The 17,151-nt window shown below is 39.5% G+C and overlaps 1 protein-coding gene across 1 annotated transcript in view; it reads right to left on the bottom strand.

Moving 5' to 3' along the window:
• Positions 1-17,151, bottom strand: part of MYO18B (myosin XVIIIB) — a 1,084,067-nt gene that overhangs the window by 405,400 nt on the left and 661,516 nt on the right. The window contains exon 30 of the mRNA XM_077295498.1: positions 9,272-9,426. Within this exon, the coding sequence (XP_077151613.1) occupies positions 9,272-9,426 (155 nt within the window). The remainder of the gene's footprint in view (positions 1-9,271; positions 9,427-17,151) is intronic.

The raw sequence follows: 17,151 nt of genomic DNA on the forward strand, positions 1-17,151 counted from the left end.
TACACCGCTAGGACACCTTACATGGTGCTTTAAGTTTCATTTAGAAAAACGGTTGTCTTACTTAGATAACTTCTTTACAGATGACCTTGTAAAAAGTTGACAGTTTTTTCTCTTACTTTATTACTGTTGTTCTCCAGAGTATTCAGTTTGTTTGCTTGTTTTATGCTTTTAAAATTTGCCATATAGTTGAGATATGGGTCTTTTTACATAGAACTAATTTTTATGGTCTTTACCAAGGGGCAATACTCCCAAGGTAATAATGCTGGGCAACCTAGAGATAGGTCCCCAGAGAATCTCTTGAACCACACCCTCCTAGTAAACACCATAAACATTACCTCTGAATGAAAGTACCGTAGCTCTGAAACCGTATTGTGGATTACAAAAAAAGAGACAGAAAATTCAGAGGTGCAGAAGGAATAAAATAAGAGCAAAACACATGTCCTGCCCATGTTTGACCAGGTACTCTTTAGCTTTATTGTACATGTACATGTATCCATGCACCTATCTATTTGGAGGAGTTCTATTTGGTTCCAGCTTTGTCGTATTATTTTGTAATGTACGGCGTAAAATATTTGGTTCATTCATGCATACATTACTAGCCCCCTACTGTGTCATCTGATATCATAAAATTTTCAAAAATTGTAGATCAGCAGCAAGCTGACTGTCATTTCTTTTAAAAGAGTAACCTAATTGCGTTGACAATCTCAGTTTCTCTAGACCTATGTTTACTGTGTATTAAATCACATGAATGTTGTACATTGCTTCCAGTCAATGTCTAAAATCAATGGTAGATAGCCAGCTATAGGTGTTAACTTATTGAACGTGAGGGTCTGACCACTGGAACCACACCGTTCAGCAGAACAGGCCATTTTTGTCACCATTAGAATGGAACTACAATTAGTGTTGAGCGATACCTTCCGATTCTTGAAAGTATCGGTATCGGATAGTATCGGCCGATACCCGAAAAATATCGGATATCGCCGATACCAATACCCGATACCAATACAAGTCAATGGGACTCAAGTATCGGAAGGTATCCTGGATGGTTCCCAGGGTCTGAAGGAGAGGAAACTCTCCTTCAGGCCCTGGGATCCATATTCATGTAAAAAATAAAAAATTAAAATAAAAAATATGGATATACTCACCTCTCCGGCGGCCCCTGGACCTTACCGCTGTAACCGGCAGCCTCCGTTCCTAAGAATGAGCGCGTGAAGGGCCTTCGATGATGTCGCGGCTTCTGATTGGTCGCGTGACCGCTCATGTGACCGCTCACGCGACCAATCACAAGCCGTGATTTATATTATAAAGAGCTTGTTTTTTCGTTGGGGTTATACAATACCAAATATGACTTTTTTTGGAATGGAAAAAGGAATGATTTGAACTTTAAGGTTTTGTGGGTCTTTTTATATTATTTAAAAAGATGACTTTTTACATATTTTTTTAGCCCACCTCCTCCCCTCTTAAATTTCGACCTGCCGTGGCTTGATCTCTTACATTACATTATAGATTAATTATTATTGCAGTATATTTTAACACCTCATATCTAACTACTTACTGTAAATGCAGCTGTCAATGATAAAAACAGCAGCATATTTCCTCTCTTTTAAACCTTTAAAAGGAATTTGTCAGCAGATTTGTGCAATGCTGCTGAGTGCTGAGATAGCACAAACAATTTTAGTTAGATATGTTGCTGTGATAGCACAAGCTAGTCTTGGAACCACTGTAGCATCACGATTGTTTTCCTGTCAGGTAAGATTGTATGGCATCACAAATACATTTCATATGAGCTGAAACATTACTGGTTCTACCACTCAGAATAATTTACGAAATCACAACTTAAGTCAGGAAGTTGTGATAGTCACACCTAAACGGAACCTGTCACCCCCAAAATCGATGGTGAGGTAAGCTCACCGTCATCAGGGGCTTATCTACAGCATTCTGTAATGCTGCAGATAAGCCCCCGATGTTACCTGATAGAGGAGAAAAAGAGGTAATATTATACTCACCCAGGGGCGGTCCCGCTGCGGTCCGGGTCTGATGGCTGTCGCGGTCCGGAGCCTCCCTGTTATGATCCCAGTGGCTTAGGATCACAAATCTAACCAGCTAAGTCAGAGACAATAGGACGAGCTCTGGGGATGTGGTAACTGGACTGATCCTAACCAAACACACTAAAGGTAGCCGTGGAACGTTTCCTGAAATCCTAGACGTCTCTTCACGGCCTGAGAAACTGACTACCCCTAAAGAGAAAGTAAAGACCTCACTTGCCTCAGAGAAATAACCCCAAAGAAATAGAACAGCCCCCCACAAATAATAACGGTGAGTTAAGAGGAAAAGACAAACGCAGAGATGAAACAGGTTCAGCAAATGAGGCCCGCTAACACTAGATAGCAGAAAATAGCAAGGGATCTGTGCAGTCAGTAAAAAACCCTATACAAAAATATCCACGCAGAGAATGCGAGAACCCCCACACCAACTAACGATGTGGGGGGAGCAACTCAGCACCCCAGAGCTACCAGCAAGCAGAGAAATCACATATTAGCAACCTGGACTAAACTCATAATATTCTAGGAACATATTGAACACAGATGAGCAAGAATAAGCAAACAGAACTTAGCTTCTCTTGGAGAGACTGGTATCGGATGTAGACAGGAGCAAACAGAATAGCACTGAATACAACGACAGCAGGCAACAACTGATAGTCCAGGTGAGCTAAATAGGAACGAGCTAACGAGACAGCTGATCCAACCTCAGACCTGCAGAATGACACAAAGAGCCACCAGAGGGAGCCCAAAGACAACACTCACACAGTACCACTTGTGACCACAAGAGGGAGCCCAAAAACAGAGTTCACAACACCTCCCATCTTCATTCCATGACGTCGTCTTCTGGTCTTCATGCTGCAGCTGCAGCGCAGGAGTACTTTGTCTGCACTGTTGAGGGCAGAGCAAAACACTGCAGTGCGCAGGCTCCGGGCCTCTCTGGCCTGTCCTGGCGCCTGCGCACTGCAGTACTTTGCTCTGCCCTCAACAGGGCAGACAAAGTACGCCTGTGCTGCAGCCGCGGCGTGACGACCAGAAGAGGATGTCATGGAATGAGGATGGGAGGTGCCGGACCGGACCTGAGACATCCATCAGAACCGGACCGCAGCGGGACCGCCCCTGAGTGAGTATAATCAGGGAATATACTGTAGATAAGTCCCTGATGATGGTGAGCTTACCTCACCATCGATTTTGGGGGTGACAGGTTCCCTTTAAAACATTATAGCAGTATATATCACTTTATAAATAAATTATCATATATTGTAACATTTTTTCATTTTATTTTATGTATTGCTATTTTTTCATTGTTGTTCCATTATCCAATCAAAATAAAAACAAAGTTGCTAATAGCTAATATTAGGATCTGGGTTATACCCTAATAGGATTAGACATTATGTAATAACATCATTTTTATCGTAATGAGACCGGACATTACAATTAGTATGTTTACATTTTGGTTGCTCTTTATGCCACAGGGCTTGTTTTTGCATATAAATATACCAGGAAACAGATTTTCTAATATCTAGTTATTTTTTAAGATAAATTAAACACGACATCATTTACATGAACATATGCAGTTTCAATTACTTCTATACAATGCCTTGCTCACTCCATGTCAGTTCTGCAAAAAAACAGGACTGCCAACACAGCTCTATATTGTATGAGCCCTGTAGAAGAGAAAATCGCATATCTTATTGTTCTACAATCTACAGATAAACTTATAGTAGGTTGAGAAATTTGGTTTATCTGAAGCATCTATTCTTCTATATTTCAATGGCATATATTCTTCTATACTGCTATGTCATGTTGGAAGATTTTATTTTCAGGATTATATTTTTTAGAAGATGGGTTGACAACTAGCTTATCGTCTGTCCATTGTAGCAGATAAAGGCAGTCTAATGTACAGCAAACAGAATAATCTGTGTCTCATTCCATGCAATATAAGAATGCAAATATTTATCAAACCGACAAAAGAAGGCTGTTAAGCAACTTTAACCCCTTCGCGACCTCCGCCGTACTTGTACAGCGGAGGTCGCATGTCTTCCTATGATAAGGGCTCTGGCAGTGAGCCCACATCAAAGCTGGGACATGTCAGCTTTTTTTGTACAGCTAACATGTGTCCGCAATAGTGGCGGGTGGAATCGCGATCCACCAGCCACTATTAACTAGTTAAATGCCGCTGTCAAACGCTGACAGCTGCATTTAACAAGTGCTTCCGACCACATGATCGAGAGTCATCAGTGCGTTTGCATAATAACCAGAGGTCACCTGAAGACCTCTATAGTTGTTGATGCCAGATTGCTGTGAGCGCCACCCTGTGGTCAGCACTCATAGCAATGCTGTAATTCATCTACATAGGAGCGATCTAAGCATCGCTCCTATGTAGCTGAGCCGATCAAGTTGTGCCAGCTTCTAGTCTTCCATGGAGGCTATTGAAGCATGGCAAAAGTAAGAAAAAAATTTAAAAAAATATGAAAAAAATAAAAAAATATAAAAGTTTAAATCACCCCCCTTTCACCCCATTCAAAATAAAACAATAAAAAAATCAAACATACACATATTTGGTATAATTGCATTCAGAATCACCCGATCTATCAATAAAAAAAGGATTAACCTGATCGCTAAGTGGCGTAGCAATAAAAAAAAATCAAAACGCCTCGATATTTCATTAAAATACAATAACGGGCGATCAAAAGAATGTATCTGCACCGAAATGGTATCATTAATAACGTCAGCTTGGCATGTAAAAAATAAGCCCTCACCCAAGCCCAGATCACGAAAAATGGAGACGCTATGGGTATCGGAATATTGCGCAATTTTTTTTTTCACCAAAGTTTGGAATTTTTTTTCACCACTTACAAAAAAAAACCTTGACATGTTTGGTGTCTACGAACTCGTAATAACCTGGAGAATCATAATTGCAGGTCATTTTTAGCATTTAGTGAACCTAGCAAAAAGCCAAACTTAAACAGTTGTGGGATTGCACTTTTTTTGCAATTTGACCGCACTTGGAATTTTTTTCCCATTTTCTAGTACACGACATGGTAAAATCAATTTTGTTGTTCAAAAGTGCTTCTCGTCCCGCAAAAATCAAGCCCTCACATAGCCATATTGATGGAAAAATAAAAAAGTTATGGCTCTGGGAGGAAGGGGAGCGAAAAACAAAAACGCAAAAAAGAAAAAGGCAGGGTCTCTAAGGGGTTAAGTAGCATGGCTTATGTTAGATAAGGAATTTCTAACCTAATGTACAATGTGCTGAAGGTGCAAAACTACATACTATTGACCCGATTCATAATTGCATTTGCACATTTTTTTTGTTTCAAAATTTAGTGTATTGCACCTTTTTATTGTTTGCACCAAAATTTATCTTTCATTTTTTCCATCTTTTATCTTTTATTTTTATGTACTTATATATTTTAAGTGTATTTTGTATATGTTCAACAGTTTTAGTTTTTTAATATTTAAACATTAGGGTTTCAAAATGTTGTCACCTCATTCAACATTTTGTGACTTTTCCAAAAATTGCAACATGTATTCCAGTCCCCCTAGGATTAATTTTTGTATACCAGATATTTTGGCACAATGTTGTGCCATTATTCAAAATGTGTGACTTTTTTGCTCGAAAAAGTAGCAAAGAGGGTTAAAAACAAAAAAGAAGGACTGTTTTTGACTTTGCACAAAATTCATGAACTGAATGCGCCAATTTGAAGAATTTGGCAATGGCCTATAATTACCATGAGAGAAAAAAGAAAAGTGACTTGAAAAAAAAAAAGAAATGATGAATCCGATCCTTTTACTACAACAGAGTTATTAGAAAGTTCTTATCAAATACAGAAAAAACGTAACATCCTTACAAGATACTTCCTGCTTTCATGGTGAATAAACACAAAAAATAAATTGATGTTTTATGGTTTCATACTGTTTATAGAGTGTACACCACTGCCAAATTTTATAAAGATGTAAGTAATACTTACAAAAGTGTTTTATTCTGCTAAAGATTTATAAAAATAAAAACTTTATACTAATAATGAATCATGCAAACCTGTCACTTGAATATTGTCACGATTCCTCTACCCAATGAGTCTGGGATGCAGTGGGTACAGCTCAATCATCTAATCTAGTGCAGGGGAATGCTGAGCTGTCAGTATTTTGATAGACAGATAAGCCATCCAATCTGAGACTGGGAGTTAGTGAGCTTCCTTCAGGTGTTCCCTGTTCTAAGTGATTACCCAGCTACTTAGCTAAGCTGTCATTCCTAGTTCTCTGCCAATCGTGGCATCTGGTTGGTGGTGCATGTTTTCCTGGTATTCCTGTGCTCTGCTTGTTGATCTATTGCTGCCTGACCTTGGACCTCGTTCTTACCATCCATTTGCCTAGCCCCTTCGCTCTCATCCGCAATCTTCCTGGTATTCTGACCTCGGAGCATAACCTGACATGCCTTTGTCTTTCCCCTTTAGTTTACGACATGCTCTCTTGGTATCTGACCCCAGAAGTTTTGAATACCCTGTCTCATGGCTTATCAGTGAGTAGTGACAAGTGTTACAACTCTAACCTGTTTTTGAGTATGCTCACATGGGAAGAATTTTGCAGATCCATGGCAAAATCCACATATTGTACATATAAATATTGGCCATGATTTCAACCCTTACATTACAAAGATGAATTCCATGGTGAAAATCTGTGACATAAATTGACATGCACAATGTTTACAATCTGCGGCCTGTGTCATTTTGAGTCCAGATATTTTTTCATCAATGTGTGGGTGGTAAGATTTGTTCAAATATCCCTCTTCTGTTGAGTTCCCGCCGCTGCACAGAGGAAATCTCGAACCATGTCTGCTGCGGTCTCCCATTCTCTTCCAGCCGCAGTGGAGCCTGCTCAGCGGAGACTTCGGTCCAAGCATCTGGCTCAAGCTGATACTGTGCGCTTGGTTACTGCTGCCTTTCCAGGCTCTGCCTTTGTAGCCAGCACTGATCAGCCGCGAGCAGGCATTTCAGGGACTAAGTCCTGCTTTTCCCATACTGAGCATGCCCATGGGTCGAGGTCAGGGTCACATGCTCAGGTCCTGTTGCGACTCCTATTGGACTATCAGGAAGGTCCCAGAGTGCTACTTCTATAAAAGGTTCGCATATCCGCTCGGCCATGCGCTAGTATAAACTTGCAAACGTGTGTGTGTGGATGTATGCCTGTCAATGGATGAAAGCTCCGACTCATTCCCATTCCTAGAGTTGTTGACTGCTCGCGAATGGTGGAAGCTACCTAGTGCCTGACAGTGCTTTCCCGCACATCTAGCACACGATACTGCATCTGTTAGCAGTGACCGCCAGTGCGGCGCCGTGTGCAATCAGTGCTCTTTCCTAGCCCTAATTAGGGTGGTTAGTGGCATCTGCCAGAGCGGCGCTGTACGCACTCTGTGTGGTAATCTGTATTCTGTCCTGACTACAGGTAAGCGTAGGGGCGAACTCCCGCTTAATCTCAGCATCTGACTCAGGGCGTCCTCAGGTGCAGGCTCAAAAGCCACCGAGGGTCAGAGCGAGATTAATCACCAGCATAGTGGGGGTGAGTTTCAGGGATCCCACTAGCATCCATCTGCTGCACCCTGTGACTATTAACAGGGCACAGCATTTCCTTTGTTTCCCTGCGACTCTATGAAGCAACAGAGTTCGCATCAGTTCATACCGGGTGACGGAACCCATGTCTATTCTGGTGTAGTACCGCCATATAGTGCCGCCATTACCTAGCAGCAGGTTCCATCTCTGCACGGTGGACCCCGGGCTGTGAACTCACCTTATTACTATCTTTATATTTATTTGGTGCGTTCCGCCAGCCCTATCACTGTGAATGTTCTGCTCTTAAAGGGCTTGGCCATCTTTGAGTTAGAATTTGGTGCACAGGGTCTAGGCTGAACTCTGGGTCTTCTCCTCCCTGTCAGTAATTCTCAAAACAGAGGAGGTAGATCACTGAAATAGCAGTGATCTGATATTCAATGCATGGAGGCAGGCAGAAGTGCTGAGAAATCACAGACAGGGAAGAGAAGACCCAGTGTACAGTCTGGCCTCTGTGCACCAGAATATGATTATCAGAAAACCTCAAATTCAGATTACGGAAGAGCAACAAAGGGGATTTCTTCACCAAAGGTATCAATTTAATCAGTACTACAGCAACATTACAGCCATGGCTTTACTTTACATTACAAAATCATGCTGACAGGTTCTCTTTAAATGCTTGAATTTTGGGCTTTAAATCATTTTTGCAATTGGGTTTTATTACAAATTTTAAACCATTAGGCTTTTACAGACTTTCTTCCTGATACACAACATTAATATAATCCGTGGCCTAAATCAGCTGGGAGAAGCTCTGAAAAGGAGACTGTTAAACTGTCAGAATGAGCTAGCTGATGGATTCTTAGTAAAAAAAAAAAGGTCAGCAACCTTCTCTTGTTAGTGCAGCTTTCCTCACAAACTGATCAGCAGTTCTGTCCATACAATGGCTGCTGGTGGAGGAACATGTGATCAGACCAGTAAATGAGCCTCCTCCAATTATGAAACATCTCATATGGGAAAGCTGCTTTTCAACTGGAGGAGACTAATGTTAATTCATGTAAATTGCAAAAGAGCTTAGTTTTTAAAATGAGATAGTTAAATATTAAGTATTAGGTTGGCTATTAGGTTTTATAAAACCTTTTTAAAGTTGAATGGGCTGGGAACCAAATAGCCTGTAAAAGACAAACAGTGCAAAATGTATATTGAAACACAATTGTGAAAATGATTTTTAGCCCAAAATACATGCATTTAAATAAAAAAAAAATGTACCCAAAGATGACATTAAGGATGGAAGAGCAACATGTATCAAGCCTCAAACATGTACCTGATTCTATGTAAGTAAATAATGAAACATCCCATTGAATGATTGCAATTAAAGTCTCGGAAACCACAAAAAATTCACAAAGTACCGTATATTAGAAACATTTGATAATATTCTTACTGTTGAATTCCCCATTAACTATACCAATACAACATTGGGGGGATTGTTATTTTCATGTTGGAGGTAGGAACAAGATGGGTTCATGTAAAACAACTGAATCCATCATAATACAACACTGGAACATCATACAACATACGACATGTAAAACATCAGGCTGAACATCATATAAATAAATTGTTCGTAAATGACAATAACAGCCAACGCATTAGATATTTTTTATTAAAATAATATTTATGGTTTTCTCTTACTTTCTTTGTCTTTTTTCTAACTCATGGTTCCGGATCTGTTGGTTTTCCATTAACACTCTTGTGTCCTCAAGGTCAGAGGTCAAGTGCTTGCACTTCCTGCTTGCTTGCTGAGCTGCTCGCCTAGCATTCTCATAAGCACTTTGTAAATCACTGAGCTGTGGGACCAAAGGGAAAGGTGAATGATACCAGCAATTTGAGTGCACGATTTATGCTCTGGCGCACATATTTGTACAGCAGAAATTGTCGTTTAATGGACAGATAACCCCCAAGCAACTGTACTATTCTTATTTTCTGCCATCTGTGATGAAAACAAGCGGAAGAAAAGGCTCCTTTATGAATCAGTCACAAGCCAAAGAAATGATTATGGAAATAGATGAATTTTATTCATTTCCAAACTACTGGCAGGCTCCAATAGGGCATTGTCAGAGCAATCTATAAATCTTAGAAGTCAGCCATGCATTTTATTTTCCACATATGACTTTGCATAAAGTAGTTTGATAAACATTGCAGAATAAGCTGTGCCAGAGAAGAAAGCAATATAAATGCTTCCAAACATTAAATTGCGACGAAGGTCATTAAATAAATGTACTGCCTAAACATTTCAAACAAAATCAGTGCAAGTACTTAGTGGATATATAGCCTACACCAACATTTAACAATTATAGAGGTACTTCCAGAGGCATAGCTTGCAGCTATTGGGCTCCAGTACTAAATCAGCAGGATTGTGCACAGTAACCTACAGACAGCGTCAGGTTGGTGCCGTGATACTAATTAAAATGATACCTTGGTTGATGAAATCCGTCTTGTGGTTGTTGTTTAATCTTTATTTTCAGCTTTCAGTTAATGATCTGCTCGTGCCCCGGGGCGGCCTCTAGGGGAGCTTTGTGTGGTGCTCTGCTTACATATTCATGTGTATGGCTTCTAACAGGTCGCTGATCCCTCAGTGACCTGCCCCCTATTTTACATACTGAATATAATATGTTTTGAAAAAAAATTTCATATTCAGCAGGTAGGTGCTCACGGCAGAGTGGAGAGGGGTGGAGGATGACCTTAGTGACTGGCAACAGGTTATTTGTCTATACTATTCAGTTACACATGGAACAGTGTGCGGAAATGTTGTGTACTGCTCTATATAATGAAACGTATTCCAATCATCTGTACGCATTTTTTTATATAGACGCTTATTTGCTTTTTTTCTTTCAGATCCTATCTGTCTCTGGTATTTCTCATTGTAATTTCCCAAACATCCCTTTTTTTATATCTGTGTCAGTTTCACCATTCCTAGTCAAAGGACAAACATCAGCACATTTGTCAAGCAAGCTTATTTTACATATTTCAATGTAAAACTTGGTGATCAAGTTAAGTCTTGTGCCCCTCACAAGGTGTACAAGCAGTGTGTCCAGAGTTTACAGATGTGGACATTGGGAAAATGGGATAAGATGCCATTTGGCATACCTATAGTTTGGCGAGAGCCAAGAGATCATTCTAATAATAAATCTTTTTGTAAAGTCAAAACTTCAGGATAGAACAAAACAAAATATATAAAAAAGAGCATCCTAGTCTACGTAGCTAAATGTTGGTGCCTAATTCAGCTGAAATCCCAGTGCCAGTTTTCCTTTAACTACCCTCTTTTCAAGAATAGCATTATGATATGGAACAAAGTGACAGCAAAGATTTTGAAAATGTCTCAGTAAGGGATTTGACCAGCATGAGATGAGCGATTTGGCATGAGATTTGGGACTATCAAGAAAGGCTTTCCAACTCCTAGCATCAAGACTTCATGAGAAAAACTTGCTTGGAAAAGGAGTAAAGATATCCTACTCTCAATCCAGAGAAAGTTCATTTCTGAAATACATTAGAAGTGATAGTGGCTTTGTCTATAGCCATAACATAAGATGGTTTAATTCAGGAATTGGGAGTTCCATTATATAACTCAAATGAATGGCAACTGTTCATGGATAGCTCAAAGCAGAGCTTAAAGTGTGTCCACCTCCACAATGGCAATTTATCTGGTGCATTCTCAACTGGCTATTCAGTTTCTCTTTGTGAAGAATATAGAGACAAAGACTTGTTGCAATATCACAAACACAATTGGATCATGTGTTGACCTTATATTAGTATACTTACTTCTTGGTCAGCTACGCAGATACACCAAGTATCCTTTTTTTCTGTGCATGTAGGAAAGCAGAGCTCATGAGAAGCCTTGGCCTCCAAGATCTAACTTTAAACTTGGTGATCCAAACATTCTACTGTACATGAGCCACTTGTTGACAGAAAAAACATTATATTCCCACCACTGCAAATGAAACCGGGTCTCATGAAGCAATTTGTTAAAGCTTTGGCAACTGAAAGAGACTGTTTCAAGTATCTCATTTTGGCACTTCCTAGCCTGTCATTTGAAAAATAAAGGCTGATGTGTTGGATATTCAGAAGATTCGGCAGCTCATCAAAGAAGAACATTTTATCGGGACAATGTCAGAACTAAAAAATATGCTTAGTAATCATTCAAGGATTCAAGGACTTTCTTGGAAATCACAAGAAACATATACAGGTCCTTCTCAAAAAATTAGCATATAGTGTTAAATTTCATTATTTACCATAATGTAATGATTACAATTAAACTTTCATATATTATAGATTCATTATCCACCAACTGAAATTTGTCAGGTCTTTTATTGTTTTAATACTGATGATTTTGGCATACAACTCCTGATAACCCAAAAAACCTGTCTCAATAAATTAGCATATCAAGAAAAGGTTCTCTAAACGACCTATTACCCTAATCTTCTGAATCAACTAATTAACTCTAAACACATGCAAAAGATACCTGAGGCTTTTAAAAACTCCCTGCCTGGTTCATTACTCAAAACCCCCATCATGGGTAAGACTAGCGACCTGACAGATGTCAAGAAGGCCATCATTGACACCCTCAAGCAAGAGGGTAAGACCCAGAAAGAAATTTCTCAACAAATAGGCTGTTCCCAGAGTGCTGTATCAAGGCACCTCAATGGTAAGTCTGTTGGAAGGAAACAATGTGGCAGAAAACGCTGTACAACGAGAAGAGGTGACCGGACCCTGAGGAAGATTGTGGAGAAGGACCGATTCCAGACCTTGGGGAACCTGAGGAAGCAGTGGACTGAGTCTGGTGTGGAAACATCCAGAGCCACCGTGCACAGGCGTGTGCAGGAAATGGGCTACAGGTGCCGCATTCCCCAGGTAAAGCCACTTTTTTTCTACAGAGAAGCAGCACTGGACTGTTGCTAAGTGGTCCCAAGTACTTTTTTCTGATGAAAGCAAATTTTGCATGTCATTCGGAAATCAAGGTGCCAGAGTCTGGAGGAAGACTGGGGAGAAGGAAATGCCAAAATGCCTGAAGTCCAGTGTCAAGTACCCACAGTCAGTGATGGTGTGGGGTGCCATGTCAGCTGCTTGTGTTGGTCCACTGTGTTTCATCAAGGGCAGGGTCAATGCAGCTAGCTATCAGGAGATTTTGGAGCACTTCATGCTTCCATCGGCTGAAATGCTTTATGGAGATGAAGATTTCATTTTTCAGCACGACCTGGCACCTGCTCACAGTGCCAAAACCACTGGTAAATGGTTTACTGACCATGGTATTACTGTGCTCAATTGGCCTGCCAACTCTCCTGACCTGAACCCCATAGAGAATCTGTGGGATATTGTGAAGAGAAAGTTGAGAGACGCAAGACCCAACACTCTGGATGAGCTTAAGGCCGCTATTGAAGCATCCTGGGCCTCCATAACATCTCAGCAGTGTCACAGGCTGATTGCCTGTGAATCAACTAAAAAAAAGAAAAAATTAAAGGGCTGGTGGCCATCAAAACATAGGTGCCAACCAAAGCACTGTGGTCTCCATGAATCTATTAGGGGGCTGGAGAAAAGGTCATAGTGGGTTGTAAATGTCCCACGGGCCTAAGGTTCCCCACCCCTGCTTTAACCCCTTAACAACTGCTGATATTCTTCTTAAAGGGTGGCAGTTAAGGGTACTTATTCCTCAGTACCACTTTTTAATGGTGCTGAGAAATAAGGGTATAGCGCCCTCCAGCGTCAGAAAATATCCAGGGTCTTGGCTACCAGGGGTAGCTGAGACCCCTGAGAACATGATTTGGGTCAGTTTTTACCATCCCCAGTCCTGAAAAAAAATCAGATTTCCCATTCAATTCTCTCTCCTCTGATATGATCTAACATACCAGAGGAGAGAGAAATTGGGTCTCCTGAAACCCCCCCATAATTTCACCATCCCATGACCCTCCGGCTTCGTCTCCCGGCCCTTCACGTGATCTTCCCAGAAGAAAATGAAGGGCGAATGTGCAGTGCCTGCCGAGATCTTCTGGCCAGCAGCCAGCAACAATATTTCCTATTGGTTCATTTTTATCACTGGGATAAACCCTATCACAGTGATCAAAATAAAAAAATATTAAATCAAACCCTAATTTATAACCACCTTAGTTGGGTAAAAATAGTAAAATTTAAAAAGTTTATTTTTTTTCTAGTTTTTCATTAGGATATAGGTTGGGGCTAGGATTAGGGTTGGGCTATGGTTAAATCTAGGGTTAGGGTTGGGGCTAGGGTAAGCCTAGGGTTAGGATTGGTGCTAGGGATAGGGTTAGAGCTAGGGTAATGGTTGGGCTAGATTTGGGGCTAGGGTTAGAGCTAGGGTTAGGGTTGGGCTATGGTTAGAGATGGTTCTAGGCTTAGGGTTGTGTTGTGGTTTTGGGGTTACAGATGTGGTGTTGGGATTATGGTTGTGGTGTTGGGGTTACAGTTGTGGTGCTAGGGTTGTGTTAGGGTTAGGGATGTGCTGGGGATAGGGTTGTGTTGAGGTTACGGTTGTGTTGGGGTTACGGTTCGAGTGTTGGGGTTGGGGTTAGGGTTAAGGTTGGGATAAGGGTTAGGGTTGGGATTAGGGTCAAGGGTAGGGTTGTGGTAAGGTTGGAGTTAGAATTGGGGGTTTCCACTGTTTAGGTACATCAGGGAGTCTCCAAACGCGACATGGCTCCCACCTTTTGATTCCAGCCAAATTTTGCATTTAAAAAGTCAAATAGTGCTCCCTTCTGAGCCCTGCCATGCGCCCAAACAGTGGCTTTCCCCCACATACGGAGTGTCGGCATACTCTGGAGAAATAGCACAAGAAATTTTGTGGTCCATTTTCTCCTGGTACCCTTGTGAAAATAAAAAAAGTTTGGGTCTAAATCTATTTTTTTGTGAAAAAAGTAAAATGTTCATTTTTTCCTTTCACATTGCTTTAGTTCTCGTGAAGCACCTGAAGGGTTAATAAACTTCTTGAATGTGGTTTTGAGAACCTTGAGTGGTGCAGTTTTTTGAATGGTGTCCCCTTTAGGTACTTGCTTTCATATTGACCAGCCAAACTCACTTCAAATGTGAGGTGGTCCCTAAAAAAATGGCTTTGTAAACTTTGTTGGAAAAATGAAAAATTGCTGGTCAATTTTTACCCTTATAACTTCCTAACAAAAAAAAATATTTTCCAAAATTGTGCTGATGTAAGGTAGGCATGTGGGAAATGTTAAGCATTAACTATTTTGTGATTTAAGGGCATAAAAACTGAAAGTTTGAAAATTGCAAAATTTTCAAAATGTTCAAAATTTTTGGCAAATTTCAGTTTTTTTCCATAAATAAGCGCAAGTCATATCGAAGAAATATTAGCACTATCTATCTATTACATATATCTTTGTGCGTGGGAGAACCCATTTAAGTTTGTTGCCATAAGAAAAATATAATCGTTATATTTGATAAGGAAAAACTTGCTTAATTGTAGACTTTTTTAATAAATATCCAGGTTGGCAGGTGGCTTTGTCCAAGCTTTTAATTTTTGCTCTCACTGCAATTGAGTTTGACATCTCTGATATATTTTGTACTTCATTTTTACTTCAGTTAAATCCTATTTCTCATTATCATATTGGCCACCAACAGTATGTATTTCAGAAAAGTCAAAATTTAAATAGAATTATTTACCCCTAGATGTGTATCTTTAGGGTTGAGATGGCCTTGAATTTCTTCAGTTGCAGCCTAATAGCCAAATGGTTGTCCCTTTATTTTGTACCGCAGATTAATACCACATTGATAAACAGCACAGTAAATCATGGGGTGTGTTTCCCTGATTTTGGCTGCTTTGTATAAGAAATATGTCATAAAAATGACATATTTGTCAAATGCAATTTTTTTTCACTTACTTTGAAACAAATGTTAGGAGTGATTAATTTTTGGTCTGAAAGTAATATAGTGCTTCTTTCATTCTGAGCCTTACTGTGTGTTTAGTAAGCGGGCTAGGGCCACATTAGGGGGATGTTGCAAATCTGTCATAAAAGTATTTGTGAAAAAATGGTATTTTAATTTTTTCACATTTGCTTTGCATCAAATCCATAAAAATGGTGGGCTCAAAATATTCACTACACCCCTAGATAAATATGTCAATGGGTGTAGTTTTCAAAAGTGGGTATTTTAACGTGGTTTCCAGTATTCTAGCAGGCAAAATAAACTTGGCATAAAGCAAAATAATCTAAATTTATTGTAAAATGCTAAAATGACTCTTTTATATTTAGAAGTCTTGAACTATGCTCAAAATATAAAAAATGTTTGTCAAATAATGAATGTAAAAATGAAGACAACATGCAAATTTACATATATGACCAGATTTACATAGTGTGTACACAATTATTTAATATACAGTAATTAAAATCAGTTTGTTTTTTTTCATTTTTCATGATTTTTCTTACATTTGTAAAGAAGCACAAAGCGTTCAATTAAGTTTATCACAAATTGCTTGTGGAAAAAAAAATACCAACATTATTTTGAAGTGCAAAATATTTCTAGCCTTTTTCACTGAAATATTAACACATAACATAACCAATTTACAAGTGATTGTTCCCAATGAGACAATGCAGGTTATTATTACTTTAGCTCCCTTGTCAATGCCAGACATGGGGAGCCGCAGTGGAGACTTGCCTGTGGACCCAGGGAAGGTGAGTACGTGTTTTTTTTTTATAATACCCTGCAGCCAGGGACATTAATTTACTGAAAGGGAACAACCCCTTTTTGATATGCTAACAGACTGGGTCGTTAATGGATAAAATTTGGAAATTGTTTTTGGACTATTTGTTGATATCAGAATATAAATTCTGGTCGCTTTTTGCAAATTTGCAGTGCTTTTTACTGAAGATTTTTTCTTAGCATTTTATTCTGGAAAGAAAAAATCTATGGCTAGATATCTGTTATAAACTAATAGGAAAATAAAGTATGAATTTCTTTGTATTTTTAATGCTTTTGAGGTCTTCTTGCAGTTTTTCTAATGCAACATCATTTAGGTATAGCTTTTTTCATGTTCCCCAACTTTGAGAAAAAAGATCATAGCATTTTATATCAAGAAAGCTGAAAAAAGGTAGCCTCAATGTTAAAGCTAGCTACTTTTTGTAGACTTTGAAACTATAAATACAAAAAAAAAATATTTCAGCTCACCCGTTAGTAGTTAAATCACTGTGGTGGTATCATCCGAGCACGGAAAAGACATCTCTGCCAAGACGTAGGAAATGTGAGTAGAAAAAATGTAGGAATCCAGCTCCAGGATGTAAAATATCAAAAAAATTATTTATTCAAACATTAAAAATTGGAACAAGGGCATACAAATGACCAGCGAAAATAGTTAGGGAGCAGCCATGAACGACTGAACGCGTTTCGAACAACTGCTGTGTTCTTAGTCTTCAGTGCACAGAACACAGCAGTTGTTCGAAACGCGTTCAGTTGTTCATGGCTGCTCCCTAACTATTTTTGCTGGTCATTTGTATGCCCTTGTTCCAATTTTTCATGTTGGAATAAATAATTTTTTTGATATTTTACATCCTGGAGCT

This window comes from Ranitomeya variabilis, chromosome 1 (assembly GCF_051348905.1).
Source record: "Ranitomeya variabilis isolate aRanVar5 chromosome 1, aRanVar5.hap1, whole genome shotgun sequence".
Classification (NCBI taxonomy): domain Eukaryota; kingdom Metazoa; phylum Chordata; class Amphibia; order Anura; family Dendrobatidae; genus Ranitomeya; species Ranitomeya variabilis.